Source organism: Macrobrachium rosenbergii, chromosome 21 (assembly GCF_040412425.1).
Source record: "Macrobrachium rosenbergii isolate ZJJX-2024 chromosome 21, ASM4041242v1, whole genome shotgun sequence".
Lineage (NCBI taxonomy): Eukaryota > Metazoa > Arthropoda > Malacostraca > Decapoda > Palaemonidae > Macrobrachium > Macrobrachium rosenbergii.
In genome coordinates this window covers 58,637,704-58,661,198 of record NC_089761.1, presented here as the reverse complement: position 1 = coordinate 58,661,198, position 23,495 = coordinate 58,637,704, and the positions used below count along the sequence as shown (strand labels likewise).

General features: G+C 37.3%; 1 protein-coding gene across 6 annotated transcripts in view; it reads right to left on the bottom strand.

Annotated features, from left to right (window-relative positions):
• The window catches only part of LOC136850230 (E3 ubiquitin-protein ligase TTC3-like), a 477,716-nt gene that overhangs the window by 340,364 nt on the left and 113,857 nt on the right, over window positions 1–23,495 (bottom strand). For all 6 annotated transcript variants that reach the window (XM_067123873.1, XM_067123870.1, XM_067123869.1 and 3 more), the window contains 4 exons: window positions 20,859–21,056; window positions 19,935–19,961; window positions 9,025–9,136; window positions 8,690–8,820 (listed from right to left, as the gene is read on the bottom strand). Coding sequence is in view for 4 of the 6 variants with exons in the window: in XM_067123870.1 (XP_066979971.1) it covers window positions 8,690–8,820; window positions 9,025–9,136; window positions 19,935–19,961; window positions 20,859–21,056 (468 nt within the window). In the remaining 2 variants the exon portion in view is untranslated. The remainder of the gene's footprint in view (window positions 1–8,689; window positions 8,821–9,024; window positions 9,137–19,934; window positions 19,962–20,858; window positions 21,057–23,495) is intronic.

Sequence of the window (23,495 nt, the reverse complement as noted above, 5' to 3'; positions counted from 1 at the left end):
ATGTTGATAACCGCCACATCCACTGCCACCTCCTCGCACAGGGAGACATCTCGGGAGGGTTGCGTGTCCAAGCTGATCTTTTCAATGATTGGGGCGACCGACCCCCCCGGTAATGCGGCGGAGACCCGAGCACCAGGGTAGAGGAGATTACAGATCTTTTCTGAAAGCACGTAGGGGTTGCCAGACGCAACCTGGAAAAGAAGGTAGGATCTACCGAAATATACTACTCAATTTGCACGTTTCTAAATGAGGCATCAATACCAAAAGAGGCTAAAGGTTAGTAAGCTCTCATCACTTACAGACTCAGCGGACACCAGTTCGCAGAAAGCGTAACAGAATTCACAGTTGTCTGGGTGCCAAACAGTCACATCCCCAACCTGTAATGCACAGCTGGAGTGCGAGCGGCACACTTCGTGTCCGCACGGTTGCCGGAAAACGGCCGGACACCCTGGTTCCTGACAACGTACCATCTGTAAGTGGATTGATAGTATATGAGTATTATTAAAGCAAGGGCCGCCGGAATAGGTCCGGCAACGAGTAAGAATACATTAACTCAGCTTAGAAGATGATACAAGCGAAACAAGGCAAAAACCCCTCCGGGACTGATCCCGGCAGCAAAAACTAAACTATTGTTTAAACTGACGAATGTTCAAACCTGTTATATAAACAGGTACTCTATGACATTCCGCCGTAAAAAGTCACTGAGAACTCATTGTGTCTTATATTTATGGGGACTGTGTCACCGTGGCGGAGCAGGGGGGGGGATGTATGGCCCCTAACCGACCAGCCAGGGCGGAAAACAGATATTGGAAACCGCCAACAACCGTAACCCGCACCACCGGGGTGGATAATGAATAAGAAAAACGAAAAATCAGACTAGACCGGCAGGAAGTAAATACTAACATAACATAACTGTTATCATGCGATCACGGAACAATGTTCGACGCTCCAGCTACTAATCAGTAAAAGATTAGAGGCGAGCTAACAAAACACCGCCCGTATGGGAAAGGTAGAAAGTGACAGAAACCCGGCGAATTGCGACCGGTCGGGTGGGTAGCACCTTCCAGACGCCGACTATAACCACATAAGGGGGTGCCGACCGCAAGCGAACGGCTTCCCTCTTATGCGGATAACGCTCAGGTGACGTCACCACTTTCTAACCAATAAGGTAAAGGGACGGTAACTAGGCTACATACACGAGAATAAGGAGTTAATGATCGAGCCTACTCTCCAAAAAGCCAGGCTTCTTGGACCAGTCAGGAAGGCCAGGGTTAATGCCACTGGTGTGGGGAGAGAAGGACCTCGTCCTAGCTCAGCCACGGGAGTGGGGAGTTGCCACTGGTGTGGGGGAGAGAAGGACTTACGTCCCCAGCTCAGCCACTGGAGTGGGGAGTTGCTACTGGTGTGGGGAGAGAAGGACCTCGTCCTAACTCAGCCACCCTTCACAAAACTGGAACAACATGGACAGTAGGTAAATTAAAAGTGAGGATCCCTCACGCTAAGGAAACTTGTATACTAGACTAACCTCACCTCCCAAACCTAATGGACTGGTCGGAGAATTAGGTAGCCTGAACATCGTGTAAGAGCACCGTCATGCCTAGCCTAGGTAGGATAGGCTAGCTAAGAACCTTAATTAGAAATAAAACTACCAAGTATATAAACAACAAAATATCATAGGAAACATTCGTGAAATGGGGTAGCCTAGGATTAAACATATCTAATACCAATATGAATACAAAGTTGATTCGACGACAGGGAGGGCCGAAGGAAATGCATTATCTTCGGTAACATTTGGGTAAACGTCAGGTACCCAAAATGGCACCCTGATGTCATATCGAATGCAAAACTTAATCTAGGAATAAATATGTCATCCTGCTTGTACATAACAGCTAACATCATGAATAAATAATTTACACCAACGAGAAGAAACCAGTTCGCTGGAAGAGAAGGGAGACTAAAAAAAGGACCCAAATTCTATTGTCAGAAAATGGGGGACCTAAAGCCTTCATGATAGCGAAGAGGCAAATGATGATACTTCATTCCCAACCAGCGAAACGTAAATTCTCCAAATAAGCTCCAAACTAGATGGAGTAAGTATATAAAAACTAGGAGAATCAATCATAACCAAAAAGTTGAGATTCAAGGTCGAAAACGAGCAGAGGCAAACATACAGCACATGCCAGGACATGACGCAGCGCTGTTGAAATTAGGTAAACAATAATTACGTAAACCTAAAATACGATGCCTCTGCGATAACAATCCAACCAGAATTAGTACTCAACTCAGATGGTGAGAAGATCTCGGTGGAAGACATGATGAGCTGCAAAATTTGAGAACACAAACACGACAAAAATTTTTACGTGTTCTCAAAGCAGTGCTAAATTTTGGGATGACGTTGCGGTATCGTGATGACGCTTGGTGGGTGAGCGGGCGTTATAACTGCACATCCATTTGGGACTTTGAGAATGGAGAGATCTGTTGGGCGAAGGCCTGTGATGGTGGTGTAAGTTCACCCCTAGTGTATATCGACATTGATTAGATGATCGCTCCGGGGGTGGTAACCCCGGCATTCTAGATAGCTTTTTCTCTGGTATATTTAGCAATTATTATACCTAGAAATGTGCTAAATGGAACCATTTCACTGGGTGACACAGGTCGAGCCCAGAAATGTCAGTTATAACGAAGGTAAAATTCAATAAAATAAAGAAAACATGTACATAATGTTCGAGGGTAATAAGGTAAAAGAGAGAGAGAGAGAGAGAGAGAGAGAGAGAGAGAGATATTTGTCCTTACTTAAAATATAAAGTTAAATTATTTATGAATTACTATGGAGACAGAGAGAATAACATGTGTGTGTGAGAGAGAGAGAGAGAGAGAGAGAGAGAGAGAGAGAGAGAGAGAGAGAGAGAGAGAGAGAGAGAGAGAGAGAGAGAGAGAGAGAGAGATTTCAGTATACAGAAATCCTTTGGCACACTGTGGGCAAAGCTCCCCTTCGTGTCATGTCAAGTTAATTGACAGCTACCTCCCCCCTCCTCTCTTCAAGCCTTGCACAAAAGATCGGGGTATGAAATGGACTTGTTTAAAATTTCATATAATTTACTACACTAAATGCAAAAATGCATGGTAAATATGAAATAAAATTAATAACAAAGTAACGTCATGTTTATCTATGCAAAAAAAATCTCTCTCTTATCTAGAGAGAGAGAGAGAGAGAGAGAGAGAGAGAGAGAGAGAGAGAGAGAGAGAGAGAGAGAGAGAGAGAGAGAGAGAGAGAGAGAGAGAGAATGTTTACATCACAGCTGTTTTGTGATTTTGATTGATTTTACTGTATTTTAACTAAAATATGCTAGTATGATACAGTATTTATGTACAAAAATAAAAAGGATACAAATTTTACACACAAAAGCATGAAAACTTATATAATAATTCAAAAATTAAACAAACACTTCTGCAGGGTTTCTCGAGGATTTTGCAAATGCTGTGTGTCTGAATTCATGCAATTGAATCGTGTAAGATCGAGGTATTACTGTGTATGGAAAACATCAAACGGGATAACTCTATTACTCTAAAGGGGGAACTAAAGTGTATCTTCATCCCATTAGAAAGCTGAATAAATTTCCTATAAAACGCACAAAAGAAAGATATATGTATTGTCAGAATAAAAATGAGCAATTGTCGTTAGATGACGGACAATAAATTTTTTTTTTTAAAGAAAATATACGGCAACGATTATTATACAGAACCGTTGATATTTTTACATATTGCTGTTCAGCACAGTAAAGTACAAAGAATGGCCGTTTGAGTGATATATAATACATGCACACTGAAGTTATTTACAGATGCACAAACAGACATAAAAAAATGATCTATGCATGCATAAATTCCGGCCGAACTACGGTGTTCAACGCGTATATATATGCTGACATTTTTCATAATTACTTGGTAATAAATAATGTTAGAAAAAAGTGAAAACTGCATTTTTTTGTAGATCCAAGATCTGCCCACACAATGGCGCAGTCCTCGTGTTCTTCAGACGACTCTTTTTTTTTTTTTTTTTTTTGGTGAACTTATGGATGGCGTGGAAACCGCGTCATCGGAGCACTTATGGCAAAAAATTTATTGACGCAGTTTCACGTCATCGGATCACCAGAGGGTTCAGCATATTGTATTACAGAAACTAGTATGACAATAATTACCGATTTCAAATAAATCACAGACACCACCCTACTTACCAACACTCACAGATACAAACAGACATGATCACAAGTTTAAATTTTGCTCTGTGCACCTATTCTGCTAGTAAGAATTTTTGCAAGGAACAGAACACAAGGAAGAACAACTTGTTCCTTCAACTCCTTCCCTGATTATCCTGAGTATTCTGGCGATTAACTACCATGTATTCTTCTTACAATCAAGAGAATTATTGTTCATACTTGTAAAATATTCCTACTTATTTTATCTTACTGATTTAACTCGGTCTGTGATGAATTCCCATTTTCTGTATTTCCTCTCAATTCTCATTTTCTATATTTCCTTTCCCCATAGAAAATTTTAGTAAGTGTTTTTGTCAATAGATGGCAGTGGGCATTGTTTAATTTATGACCTTCTAATGTCAGATGCTGCTCCTGCAAAATTCTCTCAAATTTCTTAACTTTCAAAGCATGAAAAAAAACCTGAAATTTTGAATGTTGAATATATCTAAATTTTTTCTTCTTTTTATCTTTTTGGCATCCAATGCAATTCTTTATAATACTGCATGATTTAAAATGCAGTAAAAATGGTACATCCATGACTTCCGGGTTAACTCAGGAATGTAAACATTAAAAAAAATTATGCACTACATATTAAAAACCAACTTATGGACAATTCTGGAACGTAACTCATAAGTAAGGCGGTGATTGTATTAGATTTAGCTTTTATTTACATTGGTTATTTTTCCTTTTATATTAAACATTCTAAACACAATGTGCTACATAGTTACATAATGTAAAGCACACACTACATTATTAAATTTATGTTTAAAAAGTAATTTTTAAAAGTGAGTGAGCGCCACTCTTGGTTCATCTGGCGACCAAAGTAGTCAAAAGGTCCGAGATGTTTGGTTAAATAGTGTACTGCTGGCATATAAACGTACCCGTATTTAACAACAGATAATCACAATCCTGAGAATCATTGTTAAGCAAATGTATTAATGTTCCTTACATGAATATTTTTTAGTGATTTTGCTTGCATGAATGTTCTCTGAAATTCCAAGATCTATGGTTAAAAGAAGTGTAAATGCACTTTGTGTGTAGATAATAAGAAACTTGATAACTGAACGTATAAAAACAGTTCCTCACTCAAAATTTTCTTCCTAAAAGTGACTGCACCATGCTTCCTTGTTTCACTGTGTAAACATTATCTCTGAAATTCTAAGATCCGTGGTTAAAAGAGGTGCAACTGCCCCAATCTACCACCTCCCCACCCCTGAATTCGAAATCACATACCAAAGGAATTCGACAATTCTGACTCGGACTAAAATGTCTCAAGTTACCACAATCCCACTGGGGCATCAGTGTGCATCAATCATCACCCTCAAGGTAAGATTACACAATTTACTATACAGCATCTACTATCGTTTGGTATTTTGACCTACATGCATTGAATTTAATGCATTATTCTTTATATTTTGTCACCAACAGGTAAAATTTTGTATTTTATGTAATACTGGCCTCTGTACGAATGCATGTTTACATGTATACACACTTTAGGAAACACTACACACTTATTGTGATAGCCCCCTTCTCTCTCTGTGTTGGGTATTTTTATAAACATTTACTCAATGCAGTACTTAACAACGTAATGTAGATTAAATAAATTAGTATTAATTTCTTATAAATACTTACCTCTCCATTTTACATAAAGCCTCTAATTCTGCACCAGTGGGGGTTTGACAGATTGCAAAAGAAAAACGAAAACATTGGGTTTTCTATGAATATCTTCCTACTACTGTATTCGTTTATTTTGCCTACCCCCCACAATGAGACCGATAGGTACAAACCCTAGTAGCCAGTCAGTCTATAGACTTCTGTCAACTTGACTGAGGGGAGGTAGAGAGGGCAAATCAAATAAGTTTGAGGTAAGTCTTTCAAAGGTAATTACTAAATTAAGTATTTATATTTTTCAAATGAACCTTACCTCTTCATTATATAGCTGATTCCCACATTTGAAAAAGGGTGGGGGGTAAAGTGGAAATTAGCTAATCTTTTAAAGGCTACTTAACAAATAATTATGTGCAAAACAAGTGTTTGTCTACATAGTAAATTCCATGATGCCTTAGGAGGATTGTCACTCGGGTATGAGAACCTCATCACAAAGAAACCTGACGTCTCTTTGGAGGGTGGCCCCTTTAGCAGAAGGCAGGGCAGGATTACTGAGCCAAAACCCTGAAGAGCCAACAATGGATAACCAACAGGTACTTGAATAATCTTTTTTCATGAAGAATAACCCAGATAGATAAAGAGAAAGGTAAGCAAACACAGAAACATGATGCAAGTATATGTACACGCATGCACACATACATGTACTTATGCACATGCTGATTTCATAATGAAAAAGTACAGTAGCTACCATTATGTACTGCATTTTGATAACTTTGCATTAAAAACCTATTTAGCACTTCATCAACATCCGTGTGCACGTGTGAAGCTTTTTAAAGAAGTATTAGAGCAAAGTTGTTATTTACTTTATATGGCATACAAAAATTTATGAAACCTTTACACCTTCTGAAACACATTGTAAATCATAAATCAAAGTTTAAAACCTTTGGTAAATATGTAATGCACTATACTTACTGATTAACTTGAATATGGTACAAAAAGCTGGCTGTTGAAGCGCTTGCTAGTAGTACAGAGGTTAATGGATGGATTTCATATAGGAAATATTACCCCCAGAAACCTATATCTATTAAGAAGTTTGGATACCCTATACTGTTCTCAGTGATAGGTCACCCACCATAAGAAATTCTGGTTCCACGACTGGAAGAATCCTGCACTCACTCATGGAATTACATGGACCAAAGCAAAAACAAGAGAGAAGCAAGGGCTGCTATGAAAACTACTGTGACTGAAGGATCTGTGGCAGCTAGAAACAAGAGAAGACATGTCTCCAAATACTGTGCCCAATGTGATGATAAACCACACCTCTACCTTCCATGCTTTTCTGAGAAATAGCATTAGGTAATTTTCTTTTAAATCCCTCCCCTTTATATAAATTAAGCTTTACAAGTCTATAACCCTTATCATAGTTTATGAAAATATTCTCTCTTTTTTAAGATACAAATATTTCTTTTTTATTTCCAATTTGAAAAGTTAATTCTTGTAAAGATTTTTGGAATGAAATGTGTTGATATACAAAATCTTCAGCATATGTTTCAGTACCATATTTTGTGTGAGAAATAAGTATCTACCAGTTTTTTTATGATTGTACATAAAAATTCCAGTTTAATTTGAAAATGTTCCTTTGATACTTATTTATGCTGTTGCTAAATACATCTGGGATATAAGCAGTGTATGAATACTTCATTTGGAATACATCATTAGAGTGTAAGCAAAACATAGACATATATGTTGAAGGTAATAATATTCAGGATTTTGGCCATGGATGTACCAATATGCATTAACAGACAGTCTCTCCAGTGGTACACCTGTGAACACTATGTATGAAAGGTGTGAACAGTATGTATGAAATGTGGTAATTATATTAAGTGGATTGTCAAAATCCATAGGAAAATGGTCTTCAAAAGGGGTTAATTTTCCACTTAAGAAATTCAGGACTGTTTATCAGGCCCTTTGTGAATAATGATTCCAAGTTCATAGTGAGGAGCTTTACCACTAAAATACTTAAATCTACTGAATTTAGATAAAGCCCTCTGCATGTGGTGACAGAAAGTGCTGACCATTTTTATAAATTAAACAAAGAGAAAGGGAATGCTCTCCTTATGAGATATGGAGAGTCTGTAAAAATATATTATAAAAAAAAAAAATCTAGAAAGAACAGCATACTGAATCTGAAGGAATCTCACGTGAAACAATGGGATAACCGAAAACTGAAAAAGTGAGGACTCAACAGTATAAAGTGGCAATGAACAAAATTCTCGGCAAGAAAGGCAGCAAAAGTGCTCTAGTAAGAGAGGAATGATGTACTGTCTTACAGGACAGTGGAGCATGGGTTAGGCTTGGACTTCATTTCCTTCAAGATTGAGCAAGCTGACATGACTAGATGTTTTCCCCAGAGTAAGGGTATTCTGGACTAATTAGTCTTAAAAAAAATAAAATAAAATATTCAAATGACCAAAGGGTTAAGCAAGTCCGTCAATAGCCCCTGTCCTGCTACAATGGCCTGTTTAAATTTATGGCCACTGATTTAAGCCATGAAAAATAACAATACAGGCAGTCCCCGCTTATTGGCGGCATCAGTTAATAATGTTCTGGTTTTATAACGCTTGGCTAATGACGTCATTAACCAGACTTTTGGTGCCAGTAAGCAGTTCGGCCGTAAACGTAACATGTGCCATTAACCGGGGACTGCCTATAATTATGTACAATCAACCCTCATTTTCAGTAAACACATGAAACAAAAGTTAATTCTCCCATCAAATAACAAAAGTAACAATGATCTGAAAGTAATTAATCAGAATATGTTCTCTCACCTTCTCTTGAAATGGATTCACTTTTATGGCCACAATTGCTTGCTCTTCAGCTTCTTCATATTCTTGCAAATGGAAAAGAGCTCGGCTGGAGTTGGACCAAAGGCGATAATCATAGGGATCATTTCCTTTGGCTAGAAATTGGGAGGAAAGAAAATATCAAAGAATAGACAAACAACAAAAATGCAAAATGTGGAAATTTATCTGTATGGCTCAACAAAAATATTTTTCAATTCATGAACACTTTCATCTCTAAAATAATGCAATGTAGAAATCTGGATCTCTACTATTATTCAATGGGTAAATGAGACCACACAGTCAACAACTGTATTACTAACCAGTATCATAATGGGCTAATGCAGATTCATAATCATTTTCATGGAAGCATTTATTTCCTTTTTCCCGAATTTTACCTGCCTCTAGTTGAGCTTTACCATAATTCTTGTCGATCTGAAAAATAGGATAATCGGAAAATGATAATGCAATTATACAATTTTCATAACTCTACTATTAAAAATATTAAAAAGACAGAACAAGTCTGCACCACATTTATAATGTTCTCTAACGAATGGATGCTGCCAACTCAAGTTCAACTTGATCTAATCTACCCAAGATGTAATGTGGACATTTTAAGTTAATTATACAATTTTGACAGATATATTCATAGGTATACAGAAATATATTTCTCAAAATGTTAAGCTCTAAATTTTTCACTAAAAATTTCTATCTTTAAAAAATTTGGTATACTGTGTATTAGCACAATTTTCCAAGGTAATATGTATCTTAAGAAAATTTTTACGTTTATATAACTCCTCAATTCACACTTGCCTATTCTAAGGTCAGTAGCATCTTCTATAAACACTTCAAAGAAGAAGAGCCCTCACCTGGCAGGCATGCGTCCAGGATCACTGGCACTTCTGGACATAGTCCAATATATAAGAAGTTAGGAGGTGAGCACTTTGTGTAAACTGATGGTTTTGTGTTACAATAATATATTTTGTTTTAATAAAATCTTATTTGTTAAGAACTTTTAAGATCTTATTTGTTTTAAGAAAACTCCATCAATTTACATCTGTCTGAGTAGCTCTTTAGATGGGAAGATGGATGGATGGATGGATGGATGGATGATATTTAGGGCAAAAGCCCAGGAACTGGGACCAATAAGGCCATTCAGCGCCGTAATGAAGAGAATATAAATTTAAGGTAAATGAATTTATGAATTAATGAAGGAAATGATTAATAAATAAAATGAAGTGATGTGACCAATATATAAAGATATGAAGTTCACTGAATCATGTGATATATTGTATACGTGATATATTGTATACATAATAAAAAATTTAATGTAATTAAAATTCTGTGATGTAATAAATATATTAGGAAAAAATTAAATATCGCTAAAAACTTTTACACACTTTAAAAAAAGAGATGATAGCAGAAATATCTGCTTCTTCTCCAAAAATATCAGAGAGGGATTTACCCTCGAAATATCTTTCTCTTTGGTTAAAATATCTGGGACCACCAGAACGTGCTCCACTGTTAGTGTCTCGTCACAGTAAGAACACTCTGGAGGGCTGCTACCTTCTAAAATAAACTACTGGGTTAAACGAGTGTGCCAAATCCTTAATCTGGTTAAAATAACCTCTGTTCATCTGTCAAGCTGGAATGAAGAGGACCACAGCAGTATATTTTCTCTAATATTTCTATATTTTTTATTATTGGGCAAGAAGAGAAGAAGTCCACCTTTCTTGCCATTTATTTAAAACATATGATCTACTAGGACCTTTTAGGTCTGTATGAGGCACTTTCCTGAAAGAGGTTTCTGATAAAATACTAGCAGCTTTCGCTTCCCTGTCTGCCACCTCATTTCCGCGAATCCCCACATGAGAAGGGACCCAACAGAAATAGACTGATTTACGACGACAATAGAGACACAAAAGCCACTCCTGAACTTTTTGAATTAATGAATGAAAGCTATTAAATTTCTTATAGCTTCTGAAGTGCTTTTAGAATCTGAAAATATGACAAAATTAGTGTCACCACTTTGAAAAACTACAGTAAATCAAGGGGAGAAACTACAGCTGTTAATTCAGCACTAAATATTGATGCAGAGTCAGGGAATTTAGCTGTGTACGCTGTATCTCCAAGGATAACAGCGTATCCAACACCACTACCTGACTTTGATCTATCTGTATAGATCTTTGTATAATTAACACGGGTTAACGTCATGCTCTAAGAATTTTCCCCTAATCTCTTCTTTAGTGCAGCCCTTTTTGTTAAACAATTTCTTACATACTAATGCCTCTGGAATAAGCCATGGAGGATTTACAGGATATTCTACTTCCACAACTTTCTGGGATTTAAGATGATTATTCCTAAAATCCTCATTCAGTCAAATTTGGAATGGTTTAGAAGCTCTTGTACAAGAAAAACTTCGAGAGTCTGTTTCCCTTAGTACTTGAAAGGAGGGATTTTTGGGAGCACTCTTCATTCTAGCCACGTACCGCAACCCCAACTCTGGCCTTCTTAGATCAAGGGAAAAATGATCTGTATCAGCATATATGCTTTCAACAGGTGAAGTTCTAAAAGCCCTTGAGCATATTCTCAACCTCATGTTGTGTACAACATCCAGTTCCTTTAGCTTGGTTTTACAAGCTGAGGAATAAATTTGACAGCCATAGTCTAGCTTAGATCAACACAGTCATACAGCTTCAGAAGGGATTTCTTATCAGCCCCCCCAAACTAAATCCAGAAACAACCTTCAAAATATTCAAAGATTGTTCAACATTAATCTTTAGGGCATTTATGTGGCTGGCCCATGTTAATTTATGGTCTACAGTCATCCCCAGAAATTTTACTTCACTTTCATAAGAAAGGACAGACCCTTTTAGACTAAGTGTGGGAACCCCTTCCACACGCTGACACCTGGTAAGTCTTACTGCAACTGTTTTGGAAGAGGAAAATTTAAAACCATTCTCATCAGCCCACTTAGTAATAGCATTAAAACACCTTTGCAAATGTTTACATACAGACAAGGAATCATATCCTGTGTAGTATATTGCAAGGTCATCGACAAAAATGTTAGCATTTAACAGGGGGCAAGATTTTTTCAACCACACTATTTATTGCCACTGGAAAGAGTGTTACACTTAAAACACTTCCTTGGGGAACTCCTTCCTCCTGCATAAATGGTTGGGAGAGGGACTTTCCCACTCTTACCTTAAAAAATCTCTGTTAAAAAGGAATATATAAGCCTTATTATTCTTCCACATAAGCCCATCTTGTGCAATTGTTTCATGATGCCAATTTTCCAGGTAGTGTCATATGCTTTAAGTTAAAAAATATGCCGATGGTCTGACACTGTTTGGCGAATCCTTGCTGGATTTGGTTGGTCAGCCTCAGCAAGGGATCAAGGGTGGAGCGGTTCTTCCTGAAACCAAATTGAAATGGCGATAATAATCCTTTGGTTTCCAGGTGCCAAGCTAGTCTAGTATTTATCATTTTCTCCATCAGCTTACACACACACAGCTGGTAACAGCTACTGGTCTATAGCTGGTGGGATAGGAAGCATCTTTACTAAGCTTTTTAATAGGAACAATTATGGATATTTTCCAGTGCTTGGGTAAAATTCCTGTTTCCAATATTTTGTTTATAACCTTGAGTAAATATTTTTTGGCATCATTTGGGAGGCATTTCAGCATTTTGTATATGACTGTGTCCTCAACTGGAGCTGTGGATTCACTTGAGGAGAGCACCTCACAAAATTCTCTTAGGGAAAATTTGTAGTTGTATGGTTCAGATTTTCCCAAATCAAATTTCCGAGTCATTTTAGAGTTCCTAATTCTTTGAAGTTCTGGAGAATAATTGTTAGGGCTGGAAACTTTAGAAAAGTGTTTTCCTAGCTCATTGGCAACTTCAGTGGGCTCTGTGATTAGTGTCATTTATTTTTAATGAGGGTAATGGTGATGCAAAAAATTTTCCATTCAGTTTCCTTATTTTGTGCCACACCACTCTTAGTGGGGTCTTGGAGTTTATTCCATTAATATAGTAAAGCCAACATTCTCTTTTGGCTTTCTTATAAAAGTGCCACTGCTTGGCTAAAGCACGTTTATAGATTAATTTAGACTGAGGGGAGCCACTAGTTTTGTAATGCCTGTAGCACTTCCCAGTCACTTTCCTCAGAATACCACATGTCATTCCACCAGGGAACTGCAGGCCTACAAGGTTTGCCTTTTGTTTTTGGAATCGAGCCTTCAGCACTCTTCAAAATAGATTCAATAAAGTAATCATAAGCACCTAGAAGAGAATGAAAGGACTCAAACTCCCTATCTAGATCGACACCCTTACTGAATTTATCCCAGTCTGCATCCTCTACCTTCCACTTAAGTAAAACTCCAGATGGAGCATTCACAGCACATTTCAAATGGATCGGGTAGTGATCACTTCCATTTAAATCTTCATTAACACACCAATTAAAATCAAGGTGGATACTAGTTGAAGAAATACTAAGGTCCAGTGCAGAGAAATGATTATTGTGAATGTTGTGGAAAGTCACTGACCCATTATTATATAGGGTAACATCATTCCTGTCAATAAGGTCTTTGATTAATTTCCCTGTACTATCTAAAAACCGACTTCCCCAAAGGGGATTGAGGGTATTAAAATCACCTAGGAGAAGTAAAGGAGCTGGAAGTTGGTCAATTAACGACTGAATATCTCCAATGTTAAAAGCAAGGTCTGGTGGAAGGTATAAGGAGCAGATTGTTATCCTCTTTTCCAAAATGACTGAAATAGCAACAGCTTGTAGAGTTGTATTTAATTGTATTGTGGAGTGCTGTAGAGATTCATTAATAATAATTGCAGCACCTCCATGGGCCTGATCATTACTTGGGGGATATGATTTAAATACTGAATAATTTCATCCAGGATTATAAGGAGAGTTGCCTAACATTGTTTCCTGCAAGCATATAATCCCCCGATTGAATTCATGCATTAAAACTTTAAGGTCTTCTGTATGGGCTCTGAGACCTTTACAGTTCCACTGAAGGATATCTAGCATGAATGCTAAGGTGGTAAAATGTGCTACTTCCCACTCCTTGGAGGGGAAGTACTGTTCCTATGGTGGAGTGGGAAATTCTCCTTTATAAGAGAAATATAAGAGATTGTTTTATTAATCCCTTTTCATCTGAATTGGAGTTCAGGGTCTTTGGTTGATCTTTATATTTTTTATTATGAACCCGACGCTCAGAATTTCTAGTCATTCTGTGCACCACTAATCCTATTTGTCTTAGGGCGGCAAAACTGAACTGAACTCAGATGTTTTTGTTCTGAATCTACTTTTGGAACCACCTTTCTAGGAGGAGAGATCTCTTCCAAAACACTGAACCCATTTGAGGTTTTGATTGTAAAGCTATTATTATTTGGGAAAGTATTTCTTGTGAGCTTCTTGGTAGTTATAATTGTAGCTTTGTTATTATTCTTGTTTGTGGCTTTGACGACTGATGGCTCTGAACTAGCTCTATCTAACTGGGATTGTTTCTTTAGCTTATTTTTTTTTAAGTATTTTTAGAACATCTTCCTGAATTATTTGTTGATTTTGGCACACTTACTTTTGGAGATGAATCGGCAGCTATCATAGAGGTGGCATCTGTATTGACTTTGGAAAATAAATTTTCTGTGCTTTTGGAAGTAAATTTTTGGTATTGGACTATGAAGCACTTGCTAACGAAAGTTTCCGACCCGTTTGGAGATTTTCATTATTATTTATAGTCGCGAGGAATACCAGGTTTGTGATATCTATCAGATGCAGTCATTGGTGGCCTTACATTGCTGGAATTTTTCATAAGTTTTATTACAGAAGCATAGGTAGAGTTGGCACTTTTGTTTGCCCCCATTACCGTGCACCTTGCTATGCTAATGCTGACATGTTCATTATCAGCCACTGCCAAACACTTCATGTTCAAATCTATATCTGGGGCAAGCCCTAGAATTTGGAGTGTGATCACCTTTGCATAGGAAACAGTATCGGGCTGCTTCGCTCTCATCAAAATTATCGTGCTCTGCAGAGAGCACAGGACATCTTTTATTGTTATCGCAAAAATTTTGAACGTGGCCATATTCAAAGAATTTGAGACACTGTTTGGGATTTCTTTTATATTTTTTAACCTGCATCCTCTCGTGGCCAACAATGATGATATCAGGTGGGTAACTGGAGGAGAAGGTTAAAAGGATGGCTGCGTCCCCACTCCGTTTTTTTACATGAGATACACAAGAGGACATCGATGGAGAATCTCCTCCACTTTAAAAACATGCAAGTCTTTTGAGTAAACTACCCCTTCCAGTGTGTTAAAGAATCTGTGAGATGAAATAAATTCAATATTTCCACTTTCAGGGGTTTAAAATTAGATGGCAGAATTGCTTGAGTCTCATTACCAGCTTTTATTAGAAGGGTCTTTCCATAGCATTTTAAATTTCCAATGGGAATGGAACCAATCTTGCTCTCAATACATTCAGAGGCTTTTATTAAATGTTTCCCTCCCTCCTTATAGATAGCAACATGCCATAGAGGGGAAGAGCTCTGATACATGGGGCTGGTCCATGTTCTTCAGTCTTAGGAATAAAATCATATGGCTCATCATTTAAGTTTTTCACTGAAAACACTTAGAACGTGGCCATGGAGCAGAAAATGACTGCTTATCTTTTTCTAGAATTAATTTAATTCTTTCCACTTTGCCAAATTGTTTTACTACACTATATAAACATTCATAATCTAATGACAAGCCTACATTAGTGCAATAAAGGACTCTATTAATTGAATCAAATCCACCAGATTTACCAACACTCTGGTGTCTCAAGTGTTTGGTTCTGTCCGACAGCCAAGCTCGTATCCATGTTCATGCCAGAAGTCGTTGCCAGTGCCGCTAAGTCGTTGGATCCAGGGGAGAGAAAACTAATAGCCAAATCCATACACTTAAACCAGTCCGCATGCAGGAGTCCAAAATGTGCACACCCAACACCAAAGAGCCCCCACACAGACCCCTACAGCACATTAGAAAGGGAAAACCAGGCAGCTTATACTGCACAACTTCCCCACCCCAACACACTACCAAAGCCTGCGAAGAGATCCCATGATGCCAAGCATGCATACATCAGACCACCACACACAAATCGGCTCATCCACCCACCCAAAACTGCTTGGTTATATCAAGAAAGTATCGTGGGTCAGTCAGGTATTCGCATTCTCAACCAATGGCACGAGTGAGAGTTGACTCCCAACAGTCCACCCCATTCCCTACCCTTTCAGGATAGCACCAATACGTTTGCAGTGGCCCAGGTATAAGCCAATCTGCCTGATGGGAGTTCTACCCCAACTAATAAGGGCTGACTCCCCTATCCAAATGTACTGGTGGGTTTCCAGACTAAAGCCAGGAGCCCCACCTACAAAATCCAGCCCTCCCTGGATTCTGATGGGCTGATCCCTCGGGATGGTTCCGCCCCCCAAGGTAGCAATGAGAGAATCCCATCACTATCTCTTAGGTCCAAACCATATCGGGTGGCGACTCAACCACCACAACTCCCACAATTAGCTTCGAATGTGAACCCCTTCCAAAAAACGATCCCTTCTCAGAGTCACCTAAGCAGTAAAATTTTACAAATGTGCAAATGTCCAAAACCAAAAACTAGTAGTATGATTCATCAGGTCCCTTAGCCCCTCACCCCATCAAGGGGTTCTACTCGAGGGACTTTAGATGGGAGGGCTTCTTGTATCAAGGTCACACTGTGGCCAGGAACATGTATACAAGGAAAAAAATAAGAGCAGGTGATCTGTGTACCAACAAGATATACTGAATTGTACTGGAACCCTTGCAGCAAGGTCAATGTTTGTGCTATGAGGGTTGGCCAAAACTTATCAATATATACTCTTATGTTGTATTTACGTCATTGCAAATACTATTTAGTTCAGAGAAAGAATTATAATTCCCCTTAATTATGGCAAGGGTATTTTATATATTTTATAATGTAAATTTTCAATACAGGCAGTCCTTGGTTACCAATGATCCGCTTTTACGGCGCTTGTCTAGCGACAAAACACAGCAATTTTTGGCATTGATGTGAGCCGATTTCTGCTTATCGGCGTCGATAATTGGGTACTGGCGCCAATACATACCTAACAGAGGTGTCGATAACCACCGAAAATTGGCAATTTTTGCTTATCGGTGATTTTCGCTTATCGTCATGCCGTCAGAACAGAACCCCTGCTGATAACCAGGGACCAGCTGTACAGGTACAGACCTTTAATTACTTACAATATGCAAAAGAAGGGTATATAACCTGTAAGCTTCTGCATAATTTTGTATTTAAATCAGGTTGTAACTATTGTAATTAGGTAAACCTCACACACGCCATCTCATCCTCTAAGAAGTAAAGTAAGATACAATATAAGAATATTTCACATTCTTTCAAAATAATGTTCAGTGTTTTCATTTCAACCATAAAAGTTAACTGTGGGTAAAATTTGCCCCTACTGACTCCTCTCACCACTACCCCTTTTTGGGTGAGCCATTAATCCCTTTTCCTTGACCAAGTGACTGCCCAAAAACCTTAATTTCAGGTGCTGTTCTGTCGGAGATGCTGATCCGATCTGAGGCAAGCAAAGCCGGCAGAGGAGAAAAGTCAAAAGAGAAAGCGGCTCCCACGCTCAGCAATTGACCCATGTGACTGGTGCCATCTTGAACACCTGGGCCAGATGACTCCAAGTCCCTTATGCACGACCCTTATAGAAAATGTGGTCCCGCTGCCATACAGCACCATCTACAAGGAGCAGGATCTTAATTTCCCGATTATTATTATTAAAAAAATTTAACCAGACCACTGAGCTGACTGTCAGCTCTCATAGGGCTGGCCTGAAGGATTCGGATGAAATGACAGGTCTAGGCTAGAAGCCTAGCACTGAGACCAAATAGGTCACTCAGTATGGTGATGAATAAATGAAAATTAAATTAAAAGTTGCACAAAGGCATACGCTCTCATACTGGTACACACTCGCATAATAAATATATTTGTACTCATGTCTCCATATATGCTCACTAAAAAGGTATATTAAAATTCAAAATAAAGTAAAATTTTAAAATTTATTAGTTTTAAATTCATTAGGTTTTTGTATTTTTATTTACTGTTTATATTTCATCATTTAAATCGCAGCTCCTCATGAACATTAAAGTGGGCATTACTGAAAATGTTGAAGATTCTGAAAAAATTTCTTTTACTGATCTATTTCCAAAATCTGATAACCACTGCAGGTTATATTTTGGACATTCACACAGTACATGCTTCACTATTATCAACACTTTGCAATCTGGGCATTTGGGAAGTGGGCCATGAAGACTGTTCATTGAATGTCCATGTGTCAAACGAGTATGGCCTATTCGAAGACATGTCAGAATTACTTGTGTGTGATTCTCTCTCTGATATGATGAACTCCATTTTCCAACACTGGATTTTATCCATTTTATTATTTTCAGGTTCTTCATTCCATATATTTTCCTTTTTTAGTTACAACAATTGTTTTTATATATCTTATTATATAGTCACTAATAGAGATGTTTGCATTTGCTCTTGTCATGTGGACTGCTTCTTTAGCTGTTTTACCAGCCTCTTCATTTCCTTTAATCCCTAAAAGGGCAGGGATCCAACATATTTCAATATTTTTTCCATTATTATATAATTTATGGAGTGAAAACTTAATTTGTATTACGAAATTATTTTTTCGATTATAGCTTTGAATGGCTTCTACAGTGCTTCTGGAGTCGCTATGAATGACAAAATTATTAAATGAGGTTTCTTTAATTATTAACTTACAGTACTCCTTGTGGGCATATTGTATCTAGTCTGGTTGTTGGTGTGGATGGAATGGTAACTGTGGTGAATGGTTTTATTCTCTTCTCCACTCCCAGCAAGCAGTGATGAGGAGTCTTCAGCATGGGTCTCTCTAGATACAAGTGAGTTGGACATCATTCTTTTCTTTACTTTTCATACTATGAGCTAATCTCAGAAACAGAATGGCACCATTCTGCCCTCTTTTAACAGAGTATTCTCTTCATAGGTCAAGGTAGTGAACCTATTGTGGGTTTTAAAATGGATACAAATCCTCCTGTTCTTCCTGGCACATTGTGGAATCTTATTACCTTTGTGGCAAAAGCCTGGATGTCTGGCTTCTAGGAAAACCTTTTCTCCTCCTAGTCAGAGATTTTCAACTCTTCCTATACTCCAACAATGGTCAGGAAGTGAGCCCAGGTGAGCCTGACCTACAATCGGTCATTACATATTTTTCCTCCCACCAAAATTTAAGTCTCCCAATGTAAAGGTCAAAGGTTTGTATTCGTATGAGAACAAATCACAAATTCTTAATCAATTTGCATTTTTCCCAACATACAAACCTGAGGCCTTTTAGAACCAATGCAAACGAAATGGCAGGGAGGGAAAAAACCAGCTTTGATGAGAGTTAAGCAGCACACAACTACTTGAGAAGGCAGTTAAGAGAATACTGACTGCTTCACCGGATTCTTGGGAGCAAGCGAGATGAGGCTCCATCCACTCGTTGGCCACATTAGGCGACACTGCATTCCTCCGCCACACCTGATACTATTACGCAGAATTTTTTTTCATAACTGGTATTTGAGCTTCACATGAGAATTTCCCCAACGTAAAGGCTGAAGGTTTGTATTCATATGGGAACAAACACGTACTGTATAACTCACTAAAGCGTACACCTGCCCACCCCAGTACATCTCATAAATATTTGTCCGTAAATACAGTTAGGGATTGTTGCTTATTTAGTACTTATCTTTACAATATTGTGTGAGCTGTAATTATAAATTTCCAAAACACAGTAAAAAAAATATTAGATCGAACATGTATAACTTACTACAATTAGTGTATTTTTAGGAGTGTCTTCAGAAAGAGGCCTGATATAGAGTTGGAAATACTTACTGTCAACTTCCCATGGGAAGTACAGAAAATCTGTTAGTATTTTTTGTTCTTATACCATGTGCATTTGCAAATCAAACTCTTTCCAATGATTTTTTCTTTTAAACTGGCTGACCTTGAAGTTTACCCAGTCTCAGGGTATTGTTAATGTATATTTAGCCTGGCCTGTAAGGGTTAATATGCACCAAAATAAGAGCCTCAAGTAAAGTACTGTAATTTCACACAAAAACATTATAACAAGAAAAGATCAAGTAATACTTACATATTTAAATTTAGGGTCAAATTTTTTCTGAAATAAGAGAAAATACTCAAATTAATTAACATTAATTCATGAAAAATAACTTAAAATAGAAAGCCATTTTTACATACAACTGCAGTTTCCTGACCAACTGAATAATACTAATCATTACCCTCAATTACAAAATAAAAAAAAATTAAAAGGAAAATGCAGTTATAAAAAAAAAAAAAAAAAAAAAACTACAGTATGCCAAACACTCTAAGATCACTAGGGTGGGGTAAAAAGAAATTCCCATGTTGACAGGTCTCTCACTGTTATGATAAAAGTAATGGCATAGCAGAGCCTACTCAAGTGAATGTTTTTCAGGTATAGCCATGAGTTTAAAACTGATATAAAAAACCCACTTATAAGGTCAATGGTCACTTGACTGTCTTAACCTTAACCAACCATCTACTTAAGAACCACTGTACTCAAGCTGCCATTGTGATAGGACAGTATGGAAAGCCCAAGTGGAAACAATACAGTAAATGACAGGTCTGAGGCAAAACCATAAACAAGGGATTAACATTAAGGGAAAACTTTAAATGGCTAATAAGATCTGGTTGCGCTGCTTTTCTGCCTGGCCACACTCTAGAGATCTTAGTTATGTTTGACAGACTGTGATAGTGCCAGGGACAAACTTATTGTATGAAAATCTGATTATATCACTTTACAACACTTTGCTTTTCAAATTACACATTCCATTGGTATATACCATCAAGAGAGAGAGAGAGAGAGAGAGAGAGAGAGAGAGAGAGAGAGAGAGAGAGAGAGAGAGAGAGAGAGAGAGAGAGAGAGAGAGAGAGAGAGAAATATTTCCAAGAAACTTAACACTTGAAGGACAAAAATAAATTACCTTGCTTTCGGGTGGGAACTCAAAACTGACGAAAAGTAATAAATTTCACTTACTAAAATAGGCACTATGTGCCTTATAGCGTCTTTATACGAAGATAAAATATTTATGGATCCCAATATACAATCCACTTCTGATTTGTCTGCCACAATGGTATAATTTGTGATAACTAACAGAAATAGGTCTTTGTCCTTTAAATCGATATCTTTTTGGGAAGTAGCTCTCCTCTTGAAGTCCAATGACTCTAGCTGGGTCTGAAATGTTGGAAAATCTTAGTATCATGTACAAAATTGCTCTTTTCAGAGCACTCTGATGCATTATGAAATGTAATATTATGGACAAAGTGAATAAAAAAACTTAATTTTTGACATGCATGAGATACATCACATCTAATGGTGCAGTCAAATTCAATAATTTATAAACACATCGACAAACTTTTGAATCTGAATGTACATAACTTTTCTTGATATTACAGTATAATGTAAAACCAATATAAATTCCAGCAGGAGGTCTTTTTAAAGCCCAAAATATTAGCAAAATCTACAGCGGAAAAGTTTGGTACAAGAATATAATTTCTAAACCAATTAATAATCATAACAGCAGCCATATAAAAGCTATTCAAAAGTTTCACCTTAAAATGTGTGTTAAAACAAAGTGAAAATTTTTATAATAAAAAATATGACATTTATAATTAATTTGTATTTTTCATAGCTAACAAACCTGTGGTGTTAACATAAGAATAAGGATAAATCTTCTGGTGCAAAAGAAAGGCTGCTATATTAAGCCAAGAAAGGACAAGACAAATGCTTTAGCGTTTATTCAATATTTGTATGTTCAAGTATTTAATTTACTTATTTTTACAATTTTCAAAATGTACTTTCTTAACAACTGTCCACTTCTGTACGTTTTGGGATGGAATTTTTTCCCTTCAGAAAAAATTCCATCTTTCCCCCTGGACTTTACAAAATATTTCATTTTTACATGGTGACAGGAAAGACTAGTAATTATCAGCACTTTGGTATTTTGATTGCCCTACTCTTGGTACCATTGAAATGTCTTTCCTTCCATCTAAACTGTTAAGATGGATAGTTTGCTAATTCCTCCCCCTTCCTTATGAGTTTACTTGAGTAAAACCGTCGACGAGGAGCAAAGCACCCCAGCAGTCAGAGCAGAGACATTCACCTGGGAAGGTCCATACCATTAATATTCGTTCGCCATGCCTATGTTAGGCTACATATATATCTTGGGATTCCTGGTCTCTGTCACCCTCCTGTGACTATCTGCCAAAATCCATCTGCAATGCCTTTGCGCGAGGTTCGACAATGGTGAGTACCAAGAATAAATAGGGCTTATTCTTAAAGGTTATCACTGTGAATACCAAGAATAAATAGGGCTTATTCTTAAAGGTTATCACTGTGAAGTCTTAGTGCCTTGTGCTGCCTATTGAAGTTTTCCTGTCTGTCATTTGCAAGCTTAATAAGATTCATAATAGTTTTTGTGGTCAGTTATTTTTATATATTTGTATTCTCTTGTCCTTTCAGGTGACATACCTCTTGGACTAATAACTCTAGCTTAGTCATAAATTCACACTGTAAATAATTGGGTAAGAGAATCATATACATTAATGTTGTTTCGAGTGACCATTTTCATGAAGGATAGTTTCCCATGCTATGACCTGCAAATTTATATTAGGTTTATCGTTCATTTCAGGACTGGGTTTGGTTTTGATGTATCGGCCCTTTATTTCCTTCCTGGTACTAATGTGAACCTCAGTTGCTCAACTGTAAGGCAATTTTATTTGGGTTATTATTCCTGTGGGTATATTCTTCTACAAAAATGATCTTAAATTTTTGACACTAATCTACATCAAATTTTCTTTACAGACAGCAAGCAAAGCTGAACTAAGGAAACACCCTAGGATCTGCATGAACTGCCTTGTTTATTTGTAACTGTTATTTTAAAGGCTTATTTAATGTAATAAATATCATATATCTAACGTGTATTTTTACATCCAACCTGATTTGAATATAATCTCAGATATCAAAAGGTGTTCAGCTTAGTCTTAGTTCCCTGTTTAATCCCAATATTTTAATTTCCAAGGGCAGGGTTTTGGCCACTGAACTTTATCTCTGCTATTGTGACTGATTTATTCTTTGTCCTGCTTCAATGTTGTTGTATCTTTTCTTAAATCTAATAATATTGTTTTGTTTTTTTATTTCTTCATCCAGGTCTGGCACTACTACTGTGCCCTGCATATTACTCATGGTATCATGCCTTGTAACATGATATCTTAATAATAAAATTTAGTTTCATATATACTTACCAAGTAATTACATAGGTATAGTTTCCAATTGTTGCAGCAGCTTAAATTTTGAAATTTTGAAATTCATGGTAGCGCTTCTAATGTTTTAGTGTAAGTAGCCCTGCCCATTTTCTGGGAAGAGTAGGTACAACACAGCTGAAGAGCTCAATTCGTTTGTGCCCTATGTCCAGGCCGGGAGGAGAGAGGGCTCCGATCCTGTAATTACTTGGTAAGTATGCAAGAAACTTAATTTTATTATGAAAATATCATTTTCATATAAGTAACTTACCAAGCAATTATATAGCTGAATCCCACACTGACAGGAGACAGAATACATGGACATATTCTACTCAAAAACACTCAGTAATGGTAATGAATTTAAAATAGAAAG